The 13,691-nt window shown below is 37.1% G+C and overlaps 1 protein-coding gene across 7 annotated transcripts in view; it reads left to right on the forward strand.

Moving 5' to 3' along the window:
* TTLL7 (tubulin tyrosine ligase like 7) overlaps positions 1 to 13,691 on the forward strand; it is a 161,346-nt gene that overhangs the window by 121,044 nt on the left and 26,611 nt on the right. For all 7 annotated transcript variants that reach the window (XM_065910221.1, XM_065910230.1, XM_065910204.1 and 4 more), the window contains exon 19: positions 9,012 to 9,172. In XM_065910221.1, the coding sequence (XP_065766293.1) occupies positions 9,012 to 9,172 (161 nt within the window). The remainder of the gene's footprint in view (positions 1 to 9,011; positions 9,173 to 13,691) is intronic.

Below are 13,691 nucleotides of genomic sequence, written 5' to 3' on the forward strand. Positions count from 1 at the left end.
TTTGAGGGCTGAGCCTAGGACCACTTCTATGTATAGAAATCAGAGAAATGGGGTAAAGAGGTTAATCTAAGGGGACTGAGAAGGAGCAACCAGTAATGTCTGAAAAATCATGAGAACTGAGTTACCTTGACATCAGCTAATCACTTTAGGGATGGAGTGATCAACTGAGCTAGATGTTGCTGATGAGAGTTATAACATGAGCACGATGACCTGACTATTGTTTTTGATAACTTTGAGGATAGTGGTTACCAGCTGAGCTACCAGGGAAGGTCATAACAAATTCAGAGGAATGGTGCAGCATAAAACTTGAGTGGAGGAGGTTCAAGAAATGGGAAAAACTATGGCTAGTCCAGGCACTTTTTCAAGGAATTTTGCTGTAGAGGGAAAGGGGAAATGTAGTGGTAGCTGGAGAGGGATGTGGGTTAATGACAAGGTGTTTTTTGTTTGTTTTGTTTTTTAAAAAGATGGAGCTATTTACCATTGTTAGTTGCTGATGAGAAGGATCCAGAAGAGACAAATGGTACAGGAAAGAGTGATGATAGGAAATCCTTGAGCAAGTAATCTAGGAAGGTTTATCCTAACCAGGAGCATTTATTCTAATAGAAGGGAAGGTAGAGTCTGTGGCACTGTGGTGGAAAGATGTGAAAGTTTTCTTCTGATGGGGAGGGGCTTTGGAAATTTGAGGAGATAGTACAGTATCTCACAGCGTAGGAGAAGGGAGTGGCCAACAGCCTGAGGGGCCCGTAGATGGATTGCACCATTATTTTGGGGGAGCTGTACTATTTTAGTAGCTATAGTGAAGCTGTTGTATTCCTAAATAAGGCAAACTATCACTTCCCCTTTCTGAAATGTATTGCTAATAAGGTGAAAGTTGATACTGATCATATGATAACTTTGAAATTAGGTGCTTTCCTCTGAGTAAACTGAAACCATAATTAAGCATTAACTCATTCAACAAAGGACAACTTGGTGTCGTGTTATGTGCCAAGTGCTGTCCAAGAGAGTGTAGCAAAGCTGGTAGCAGAGGTAGACTGAAAACGTTCTGCAAGGCCAGAATTCCTTTTCTCCGAGTCACTGACTGTATGTAGCCTTGATTCATTAAAATAGGAACCTTTTATTGGAATGTTGATCTTTTTGTAAGTACAATGTACTTTTTCTAACCTAGATGATAGATAAGTAAGTTGGTAATTAAAACAGATAGCCCAGAAACAGTTTAAAATATTCATAAATATTACTACCTGATAAATATGACATTTGAAATCAATGGAGTAAAGATAAATTTTCCCATAAATGATACTAGAACAATTGATGATTTGTAAGAAAATTAAGTTGGAGCATTATCTCTCACCCTATGCAAAAATAAATTCCAGAAAATGCTGTTCTGTTTTTTTACATGTGATATGATTGTACAGAGTGATCAAAAGATGTGTGTGTGTGATAGTAGTACCATTTATAAATTAGGTGAAACTATTTTGTGTTTTAAAGTTGTCATGCTCAATTGTTTATAAATTTCAAGTAAAAATATTTGACAACAAGCCAGTATAATAATAAGTTGCAAACTGTATTGAAAAAAATTTTTTAAAGCTTTTACATGTTGATATTAGACTAAAGGGGTCTGAAAATTTGTCTGTTGGGTTGTAGCATGCTAACCATTCATTGGAGTATCTGTTTGATACTTGTGCTATTGCTTAAGAAACTGCATCCAAGAAAAATAAGAAGAAACCTAGAAATGTGGATCAACTTTGGAATGTAGAATTGTTGTTGTTTAGTCGCTAAGTCATATCTGACTCTTTGCGGCCCCATGGACAGGAGCGCACCTGGCTCCTCTGTCCTCCACTATCTTCTGGAGTTTCCTCAAATCCATATCCATTGAGTTGGTGATGCTATCTAACTATCTCATCCTCTGGCACCCACTTCTTTTGCCTTCAATCTTTCCCAACATCAGGGTCTTTTCCAGTTAGTTCTGTGCATTAGGTGGCCAAAGTATTGGAGCTTCAGCTTCAGCATCAGTCCTTCCAATGAATATTCAGGGTTGATGTCCTTTAGGATTGACTGGTTTGATCTCCTTGCAGTCCAAGGAACTCTCCAGAGTCTTTTTTAGCACCACAATTTGAAAGCATCAATTTGTCAACACTCAGCCTTTCTTTATGGTCCAACTCTTATGTCTGTACCTGATTACTGGAAAAACCATACCTCTGACTGTATGGACCTTTGTCTGCAAAATCATGTCTTTACTTTTTAATATGCTGTCTAGATTTGTCATAGTTTTCTTTCCAAAGAGCAAGCATCTTTTAATTTCATGACTACAGTCACTGTCCACCGTGTTTTTTGAGCCCAAGTAGAATTAGGTATTATTAAAAGTTACCCACTTAGAGGGCCAAGAACTTAACTAATTTAACATCTAGATGTGGATTAATCAGAACTATCCTTCTTTGGACTATGATTGTGCTAAGATTGTCAATAATTATTGGATGGCTATATCAGTTCAGTTCTGTGGAAAGCAAGACATACGACAGAGTTAGAAGTGAAAGAAATTTTTGAGAGAAGACACACAAGAAAGATAAAGGTGGAGGAAGTTTGAGCAGGCAGAAGAGCCTTCTAACTGCAGTATTGGTCTGACACCAGTGAATGGAAAACAGGAGGACTGGGGAGGAAGAAGCTCAGACTAGAGAAGTCCTGAGTAACACCTGTCAGGCTGATGGGGAGCCCAGAACACAAGTTGCTTGTGAGAGCGATCACCCTGGGCAGAAGTAGCTTCTCTCTGGTATCCCGGCCGTGCTCAATCCTTGGCCAGGAGCAGTCTGGGGAGTGCCTAAACTTGGCTTGAAGTTGTAAAATCATTGATCCTATTTGGGGATGCTGTCAGCTAACTGCACTCTTAGAGATTAGTTGATTGAAATGGCATATCTGCAAGTCTACCACAATGGTTGTGAGTGATAAAATTTAGTGTGACAAACATTTATTGGTTGTCAATTTTGTACAAGAACTATACTGGACACTGTTGGGGATTTTGAGAGTTGTTCATTCATTCATTCATTTATTTGCTCATCAAAACATGCACTTAACGGTATTGATTGAGAGACTACCATGTCCCAAGCAGAGTTCTAAATGTGGAATGCACAAGACTTATTTAAATCTCTTAATTTCATTTAGAAACCATATGAAATATGTATCTTACTTTTTCCATTCCAGTATCAAAGCTTTTGCTAGTTGCTCATTAGAACGTTGTAAAACTTTCAGATTAGAATGCCACACACACACAAACTCTTCCACATGCCTTATTTAAAAAGTTCCTTAATGGGTGTAAAATTTCAAGGTCAACGATGTGGGACTAAACTACTGAAAAGAATCCTCACTAGGTGAAAATTGAATCAGCTAATCTTACTTAAAGTCATGTTATGGTAACTTCACACTAGCATAATTTAGCCTTCTCCCAAGAATGCAGTTGTAAAGAATATACCTGAAGTATGAAAATATTGCAGTAATGGTGGGTGGTGAAGAATGCCAAATTTTCTGAAGAGCTTTTTCTCTGATATCAAGTAGTGATAATAAGGTTGTATTATATTTACATTTATTTTAGGATTCTAAGAAATCCTTGTTTATCAAATGCTTCTTCTTTAAATAGCAGTTTATAAAATACCTGCAGTAGCTGCTTCTGCATGCATTTTGATGTTATTATTTTCTGTCTCTTTTTCACTTGGGCTGACATGGATGCTGTACAGGGCCGTTCATTTTGCATCAGCAAAGATGCCTTTACCCTATAGCCTCAGCTGCTGCATGCATCATTAGTGCAGCATGTAGTGATTTTAATGTTATTTCTAAACCTCCCTCACCTCATGCCATTATTTTAATTTAGGACCAACTGTTCAGCCATATGGAGCAGTTTGTCATTCAACATCTGTATGTACTTGCAAAATATGAATTTGTCTGTGTGCTTTATGCTTTCAAACGTGCTATATTTCATATGGAAAAGACATATCTTTTCATTTTATTAATGCTTTCATTGACTGAGTCTCCCATTTATTTTTTCCCTTGGAGAGCTTAATGTTGGATCATGATGCTTTTAAAAGTCACAGTGTCAGGAAATGGACACCCATATTCTATAAGTTAGCCTCACTTGAGTCCACAGATAAACCCAAAGGGCACCTTGCTGACCATTTGTTTTTGTGTTTCACAAATTATTCATCTTCCATCCATTTGCTTCTAACCCCAAAGCACCCAGAAAACCAAATAGCATTGCAAATAGTACTGACTCTAATCTACCTCATTCCAGTCTGATTTCTTGCCTGTTTTCTTCCTTTCTAAAATTATTCAGTTGATATTTTGCTAGAGGTGCAGGCATTGTCTCCCCGTCTGTGTGGTCTTTTAAGCAAACTGGCCCCTGATGGATTCCATGGCCCTGCTGGAGGGCATGCCTGCGCAGCCTTGTATGTACACATTGACTCCACCCATCTTCCCAAGTATTACTTGCCTAGAGGTGAATCTGAATCTAAGCAGAGACAATTTGATTATCTTCTGATTTTGCTGTTGTCCCCTGGACAGATCAAATTAATCATGAAGCATTGCTGGGTAGTGGTTAAGAACAAGGGTCCGGCTACATTGCTATCCATTACCTAATTGTGTGATCTTGGGTAAGTTACTTATCTTCTGTATGCCTGAATTTTCTCATCTATAAAATGAGATCCAAACATTTTCAAAACTAAAACATCTTTCAAAACTATTAGGCAGCAAAACCTAACCCACCTGAACTCTTTCAGTGACAATGACATGACAGGAAGTTATTTTTGTCTGTCTCTTGCTTTGGGTATTCACATGTTTTCCTGTAGAAATATAATGTTTATGGTTATGGAATCTAGCCTCAAGATTTTTGGAAAGAAATGGACAGGTCATATCTTTCTCAATGTTTTTGAGTATTAAATGAATTGCTGTAAAAGTGATTAGAACAGTACTTTGTCCATTGTAAGCTCTCAATACGTGTTAGCTCTGATTTTTACCTTGTTGACATAGGTTTCAATGCCTTGCAAGGAGCATTTTCACTAAGACAAACACATACTAAGTGCTAGACCTGTCTTGAGCCTTGGGACCTGGTAGGTATAATTCCTCTTTTTATGTAGCTAACAATCTCCATTAACGACACAAGAAATTAAAATAAAGTGAGATAATTATTAATAGTGGAAGAATTGGGCATTAAGGGATCATAACGTATCTAGTTACAGGTAAACGTTTCCCTGAAGAAGTGATGTTTGGGGTAAAACATGGAAGTTCACCAGGTGAACACAGACAATGGAGAGTCTATATGAAGACTTAGAGGAGAGATGAAGGGTTTTGGCTCTTGATCCCTTGGTTTTTATTCTCTAATGGTTTCCAAATTAGAGGTCTCTTTAAACCACTCTTTTCTCCAGGACCAGAGCTTGAAATTGAAAGGCAAAGGAAGCAAAAGAGAATGTATCTTTCCAGTAGGCACTCTGGCAAAGAAGGAACACGTTTGTGGGTTGCCCAGACCATGCTAGTCCCGCAGTCAGGGAAATCACTCCTCAGACAGTGATGTTTGCTGGCATGCAAGAGGCCTGAAGGTCTATCCATCTCCATGTTGGAGGAAACATTAGGAATGGAGCAGCTGCATTCCCCACCCCTAACTCTCTGACCACTTTCTGAAGTTGCTGCTTTTAGCCATGTGTTTTGGCTTCCCGGGTGGCTAAGTGGTAAAGAATCCACCTGCCAATGCAGGAGACGCGGGTTTGATCCCTGGGTTGGGAAGATCCCCTGGAGAAGGAAATGGCAACCCGTTCCAGTATTCTTGCCTGGGAAATCCCATGAACTGAGGAGCCTGGTGGGATATAGTCCATGGGGTCACAAAAGAATTGAAGATGGCTTATTAACTAAAACAACAAACAATAACAGCAAGGCTAGTATTTTAGGCCATCATGCTTTAAAATTCCATCAAAATTAAGAAGAAAACATATGAAGAATAATGGCCAAGAGTCTCCTCTAAGTGATGTACTAGTGCAGTACTTGGCAGGGAGCAAGCAGGCTGTACATGCTCTTCGCCCTCCTCTTTGGCTCTTATGCATCATATGCATCTCACTGTGCACATGTTCAGAAAGAAATGAATCATCTCAAATGCTTTGTCACTTTGTGTGCATGGGTGCTTAGCCACTTCAGTCGTGTCCAACTCTCTGTGGCTCCACAGACCATAGCCTGCCAGTCTCCTCTGTCCATGGAATTTTCCTGGCAAGAATACTGGAGTGGGTTACTTTTCCCTGCTCTATCAGATCTTCTCTACCCAGGGATAACACTTGCATTTCCTATCATTTCCTATGTCTCCTGCGTTGCAGGCAGATTCTTTTACCACTGAGCTAGTGGGGAAGCCCTATGTTGTTTTAAAGTTGAATAATTAATAATAATAAAATACAAAATGAAGATAGTTAACATTTTTTAACACTTTCATTTATTTTATAGAACTCATATTTATTCTTAAAACCAATTTATGGGTTATCTTTGCTACTTTTAAAAATTCTTCCTGCATTATGACTTTTGGGTCATTATTACTCACTAATACATAGAAAGGAGGAAGAAAAATAGAGAAGAGAATTGATTAAAATTCACCATTTACTGCTAGTGTTGATTCTTGTATCACATCAGTCATAAGTCCTGTTTTCCACATTAAAAATATAAGACTTTAAACTATTAGCTCAACTGCAAAGAAAAAAAAAGGTATGAATTAATGTCTGATGTGCATATTTTATCAGTATTACTGTGAATAATTCATATTAAAAATTTAAAATCCCTCTTCATAATTAAGGTTTCATTATCTGTAATAACAAGGTTTTCTGGGACAATTTTTTTCACAAGCTACTTTTATTACAGATGGTAGTATCTTTCCTCATTCTCCTCCCCTTCAACCCACACACCCCTGATTCCTTTTCGGTTTACATACTGTTCCCACTTCACAGTGAAAGAAGCTGGAGCAAGAAGGGATGGCACCGTGGTGCTTACGCAATTCATTTGGAGAAGCTGTAGTTGATATTCTTCTATAAATAAAATGTTATTTGGAGATATTTTTTCCTAAATTGATTTTTAAACACGTTTATTCTAAATTTGCCTTCATCAGAGAGAACTAATGTCACTTCTTTAAATATGGCTGTTTTAAAGAGAAACAAATTAAATTCTTTTATCTGCTTCCAGTTCTATTATATATTTGTGCCTATAGAGAAAAATCATATCTTCTATCAGCCTTTATGTTTGAAAGTTGTTCTTTTTTCATCTTTTACTGTCATATTTACAGTCAGTTCCTTATATTAGATGAATAAAATAAGAAATGAAAATCTACTTTGGTGAATTGAAATTAAGATACTATATTTGTGATATTTACTTCTTAATAAAACATTTCATTGGAAATTCGTGAATTGCAAAAATATTAAATATGTCGGACTAGACAAAGTAGCTTTCTGGGATTTATACATTTTTTAGAATATCTAGGATTTTAGTTGGCCAGAATTACATTAATCCTAGCCATTGTTTTGCGATACCCTCTCATTACTGGTCCATTTACTGGCCTGCTTTTATTAAATAGTGTTCTTAAGTTACTGTACCATTTGTGAACCCAACACCCAAATCAAGGATTTTGGCAATAATCTGTTATCTTATCAAATGACTCCCTTCCTATCCCCCTGGCCCTTCATGTCTCAGGTAGCCATCTTCTGGAATTCAGTATTCCTCAGTTCCTTGTTTGTTTGTTTTTTTTTTTAATATGATCTTATTATATCTATGTGTACTCCTCATAAGTATTTTTAAAATTTAACTATTTTACTTATATAAAAAGTTTCACCTTGCGTGTATTGACTGGTATGTATTTTTTAAAAACTTAACCATAATAATTAAGATGCTCTGTATTGTGTGCCCTTTTATTTCATTCAGCTGCTGTATAAAAGTCTAAGGGAATAGCCTGTGGCTATTTATTTATTCACTTTCTCACTGATACAGGGTTAGGATTTCTTCAGGTGTCTACAGTTGTGACCAGTTGTTTGAACATTCTTGTACATGCTGTTGCTTTTAACCTATGAGAGATTTTCTCTCAGGAATAAACTTGCTGGGTCATAGGATATGCGTTTTCAACTTTAGCAGTTAATGCCCAGCTAATATTTTCCCGTTTGTACTCCCGCCAGTTTTGTTTGAGATACTATAGATCCATATTTCTCCAATACTTGGTATTGTCAGACTTTGAATTTTTGTCAACTAAATGGATAGAAAATGATATCTAATTATAGTCTCAATTTCTATTCATTATGTTTATTGGGCATATTTTCTTCTTTTGTGAATTATGTATTTTTGTCCATTTTTTTTCTGTTAATTTGTTGGTGTGTATATTAACAATTGGTTAGGCATTCATTATACATTCCAGATACTATTATTTGGTTAGATGTATATGTTTTGAATGTATTTTCCCAGCCTGTAACTTGATCTTTTATTTCCTTTAAGGTATCTTTTGATGGCCAGAGTTCTTAATTTTAGTCTAATTAAAATCTATTAATATTTTATATTCTATACTTTTTTGTTATTTAAGTAATCTTTTTCTAACCCATGATAAAAGATATTCACTAATACTTTCCACTAAGATATTTAATGGCTTATTTTTTAAACTTAAAGCCTTAATCACTGTAAAGTTGATTTTTGTGGAATGAGTAAAGTAATGATTTCAGTTTCAGCTATTTTTTCATAATATTGCTATTTTTAAAAAATCTGTTTATTGATTTACTTTAAATTTAACTTAAATTTAATTTTTAAATTTAATGTCTTCTTACCCTAATTGTCAGACTTGCCACTTATGTCATATACCAAAGTTTCATAAATACTGGATCTATCTCTGGACTTTTCATTCTGTACTGTCTTTTAGTGAATGAGTGAGTGAGTATGTGTGTGTGTAGTCATATTTGAATTAAATATATTCATCTTTGAATTTTAGATACATACTTATACATCTAGATTTTTAAATATTTTGGTTTTTGCACTAGGTTTTGGACATAGTGAAAACAAGTATCCGTGCAGTTCTTCCACGTATCTGGAAGGTACCTGATGTTGAGGAAGTGAATTTGTATAGAATTTTCAACCGAGTTTTTAATCGCTTACTCTGGAGTCATGGCCAAGGTCTGTGGAACTGTTTTTGTGATTCAGGGTAAGTTTTAAGTTATTTTCCATTACTGTCATTTTTTACATCTTTAACTATTTAATTATAAAGATAACCCAATAAAATGGCTGAATTTCTTTACTCTCTTAAAATGTGGTTTTGTAACTGCATATAAGTTTCAGTGCTTAACTATAATTTATAATATTTAAGCTGATGTAGATGAGATGATGGCTGTGAACACAATAGCACCTAACTAATTTGAATTCAATGGAGTGAAAGTATTCCTAATGAAGAAACTCAATTACATCAGTATCCTTATGGTTCTTCTGCTGTTTCCTTTATGTAACCATCTTCCCAAATCATGGCTACACTCCTGCTCCTCTCCAGACTTTCAGTCCTGTCAAAGCTGTTGTGACTCACTGTCATTTTGTCTTCAAGTTATCTAAAGCCAAGCATTCATCAGTTCAGTTCAGTTCAGTTCAGTTGCTCAGTTGTGTCCGACTCTTTGCGACTCCATGAATCGCAGCACACCAGGCCTCCCTGTCCATCACCAACTCCTGGAGTTTACTCAAACTCATGCCCATCGAGTCGGTGAAGCCATCCAGCCATCTCATCCTCTGTCGTCCCCTTCTCCTCCTGCCCCCAATCCCTCCCAGCATCAGGGTTTTTTCCAATGAGTCAACTCTTCACATGAGGTGGCCAAAGTACTGGAGTTTCAGCTTCAGCATCACTCCTTCCTATGAACACAAACAGGACTGATCCCCTTTAGGATGGACTGGTTGGATCTCCTTGCAGTCCAAGGGACTCTCAAGAGTCTTCTCCAACACCACAATTCAAAAGCATCAATTTTTTGGTGCTCAGCTTTCTTCACAGTCCAACTCTCACATCCGTACATGACCACTGGAAAAACCATAGCCTTGACTAGACGGACCTATGTTGGCAAAGTAATGTCTCTGCTTTTTAATATGCTATCTAGGTTGGTCATAACTTTCCTTCCAAGGAGTAAGTGTCTTTTAATTTCATGACTGCAATCACCATCTGCAGTGATTTTGGAGCCCCCCAAAAATAAAGTCTGACACTGCTCCCACTGTTTCCCCATCTATTCCCCATGAAGTGAGGGGACCAGATGCCATGATCTTAGTTTTCTGAATGTTGAGCTTTAAGCCAACTTTTCCACTCTCCTCTCTCACTTTCATCAAGAGGCTCTTTAGCTCCTCTTCACTCTCTGCCATAAGGGTGGTGTCATCTGCACATCTGAGGTTACTCCACACCTCCCTTTTGTTCGGAAGTGCCTTCCCTTCTGGACTCCCCAAATCCCAGTTACTCTCCCAGTCATACAGGTTTGGTGTCTCAGGTGCATCCATGTCCTTTTTCTCCTTCATTGTCTTTTCAGCCGTGGGCTAAATCTTGTTAGTTTTTCTATCACATCCCCACTGTAGCTACTGTGGTTTATTTTTCATTTTTCTTAACTGTTCTCAATTATTTAATTCAAGATTGTTCTTCATTGTTCCTAACAATTATCTAGTATTTACTTGATAATTTAAATACTTTTGGAGATACAATGCTGAATTTGATACAGCCCCTGTCCTCAAGAGGCTTCCCAGGGTAGCTCAAATGGTGAAGAATCTGCCAGCAATGGGGGAGATCTGGGTTCGATCCCTGGGTCGGGAAGATCCCCTGGAGAAGGAAATGGCAACCCACTCCAGTATTCATGCCTGGAGAATCCCATGGACAGAGGAGCCTGATAGGCTACAGTCCACGGGGTCACAAAGAGTCGGACATGACTTAGCTACTAACACTGCCCTCAAGAAACTTAAAAACGATAATAGCTAATACTATACCACTTATTATGTGCCAGGCATTGTTCTAAGCACTGTGCCTGTACTAAGTGATTTAGTCCACATCACATCACTTTGAAGCAGGTTTTATGATTATCTTCATTTTAGAGATAAGGAAACTGAGACAGAGATAGGTACTAAGGACTTAGTGCAACTTAGCTTTGAACTCAAGCAGCCTGGCCCCAGTCTTCATTCTGCTAATCAATAAACTCTGCTGTCTCTAATAGACAAAAGAAGATACATGAAAAGTCATGATTATGAAAGAGACAAAGTATTGTAGGATTTCAGATATGATGAGCCTTTAAGGGAGAAAGTCTAAGTGAAATTGATAAATTTCTAGGCATTTTTGCCTCTAGTTTTTTGTTTCCCTTATCCATCCTAATGTCACAGTTATTTCCTAAAATCTGTAATGATTTTCTTCATTTATTGTTAATGTCTAGATTTCTTCTTTAAAGATACAAGACTGTCTAATATGCTAAATCTCTTATTATTTTTCTTGTCATCTCTCTCATTACTCTCTTACTTAAACTCTGCTCCCCCCAAACAAATTAATTATTTTTCAAATATCTCAAAAATTTTCTTTTTTATTTCTTCCAACTATTAATGTCAATGAGTGTCTGATTGGACTGCCTTCTGCAAACCCATTTATCCAATCCCCTCTCCATTGTTTGAATCCTATGTAAAGACCCAGACTATGTCTTTTTTGGGTAAAATCTTAACAGACTTTCTAGTCTGAAATGATCTGAATGTCCTCTGTTTAAATATTCACATCATCTAGTACTGAATCATTTATACCATTTGTAGACTTACTCTCACCACAATTTTCCTCAGCTATCATTCACCAGCAGGGAGAATCCATAAGGTGCTCTGATTGTGATGAAATCTGAGAATAGTCTCGGTTATAAATTATTTCTACTGAGACTTAAGTAAGACATTGGAACTGTACTCCATGACCCTTAGTTGCTGACTATCTACAGAATTTCTCTTAATCTTAAATCATAATTAGAGTTTTTTCTTTCTGTTTGTTGATCCACTGGTTGGAATGTTGAACATGAATTTCAGCTTCTCTTCATGAATGGAAGACAGTGAGATAGTCAGCTATTGAAATGGGTGCTAGTGACTCTATTTTGGTAATTTACTTTGACTCCATTCAGAATCCTTCCTTCTTGTACCTGGAACAGTACTCCACTCACATTTCTCTGGTGGTGTCTGTTACTACTGGTAATGATAATGAAAGTAAATAACATTTTTTGAAGGATTACTAAGTGTCTGATACTGTTTTATATGTTAAATATTTTTATAATTGCCACTACAATATTTTGAGTAAACTATTATTATTATTCTCATTGTATAGATGAAAAAATTGCAGCATAAAGTATATAACTTACCCACATTTCCATAGTGAGCCTGCATTTAAACTCAGGTTGTGTGAGTCAAGAGTCCAAGTTCTTAACTCTGTGCTTTATTCACTCTTCTCAGTGCAGCATTGCCAGTGGTTGCCAAGCTTACTATGTTGCAAGCCCTGAAGCACTAGCCAAATCCTCAACCCATCAAACTGAGCAGATGGAGCAGGAGTAGCTCTGTATCCAATTTGACCTCCTCTCTCTAACCATTTCTTTAAAAACTTGGTGGTTTGTAGAGATGAGTTTTACACCAGATTTATTTTATACCTTTATAATTGACATTCCTTGGGTTCCTTAATTTGATGAACTCAGATAATGCTGTGTGTATGCTTTGTTGGCACTTTGAATCCAGGATAGTTCTACTTTTTCTTTGAATCATGTCCAGTCAATGTATACTTCTTTAATCTTTGATCTAACAACCTAGTGGTCTAGGTAAAAAATCTATTCTTAGCTTAGTTCTAAAGGAATGATTTTAATAAAAGGTGCAGCTTTCACCGTTAGGTACAAAACTCCTGGAAAAAAGCTAATCCAAATAACTCTGAGCCACCTTGCTTCCTGCCACTGCCTGTCTCAACTCCCAATAATAAAACTAAATGAATAAGCTATTCCCTGTTCATATCCCCAAACATCAAATAATAATGTGGATGTTTGTCATTGGTTTTCTGGCAATTGGCCCAGGGGTTTTGCTGATGCACTGAATAGAAAACATGCTCATCCTTTTCTCTTGCTCTTTCAGGCTGCTGAAGCCCATGCCCAGGGACTCTTTTAATGACACGCAGCCTCCTGGGAGTGCTATTCAGAATGATGCTCCACGTTCTGAATGTGTCCTCTCCAAGGGAATAGCTCTTGGAATTTTCATAAATAAAATTATCTACCACGCTTTACTGAGATAGGGCAAGCCTGGGTACTATGGGACTTAAACTAGGGCCAGAGAGCTCACAAGAGGTGTCCAAGGGAGGTAGCACTGCATCTTAAGAGTTGCAGGAGGAGGAAGAGGAGGCAGGGGCCTGTGGGAGAAGGAGTGTTTTATTTGGAAAAACCCTGTCTTCACTCAAAATCCTGGTATGTAAACCTCAGAGAAAAGAATCTAGTTTAGACCCTTTAGTGAAAGACATTTTCTTAAGGAAATTCATCATAGAAATGCTTTCTATTTTTATTTGTTTTATTTTTTAACAGTCTTGGGGGAAGAAATTGTAGAAATACTAAGGCAAGGGTCTGCTTCTAGGCTGAATTGTATGCCTATGTGAATATGTATGCATATCATTATACACTACTTATTAATAAAATGATGTGACTTACTGTTCTCTATCACTTTAGTTGGATGTT

The sequence above is a fragment of the Muntiacus reevesi genome, chromosome 1, assembly GCF_963930625.1.
Source record: "Muntiacus reevesi chromosome 1, mMunRee1.1, whole genome shotgun sequence".
Lineage (NCBI taxonomy): Eukaryota > Metazoa > Chordata > Mammalia > Artiodactyla > Cervidae > Muntiacus > Muntiacus reevesi.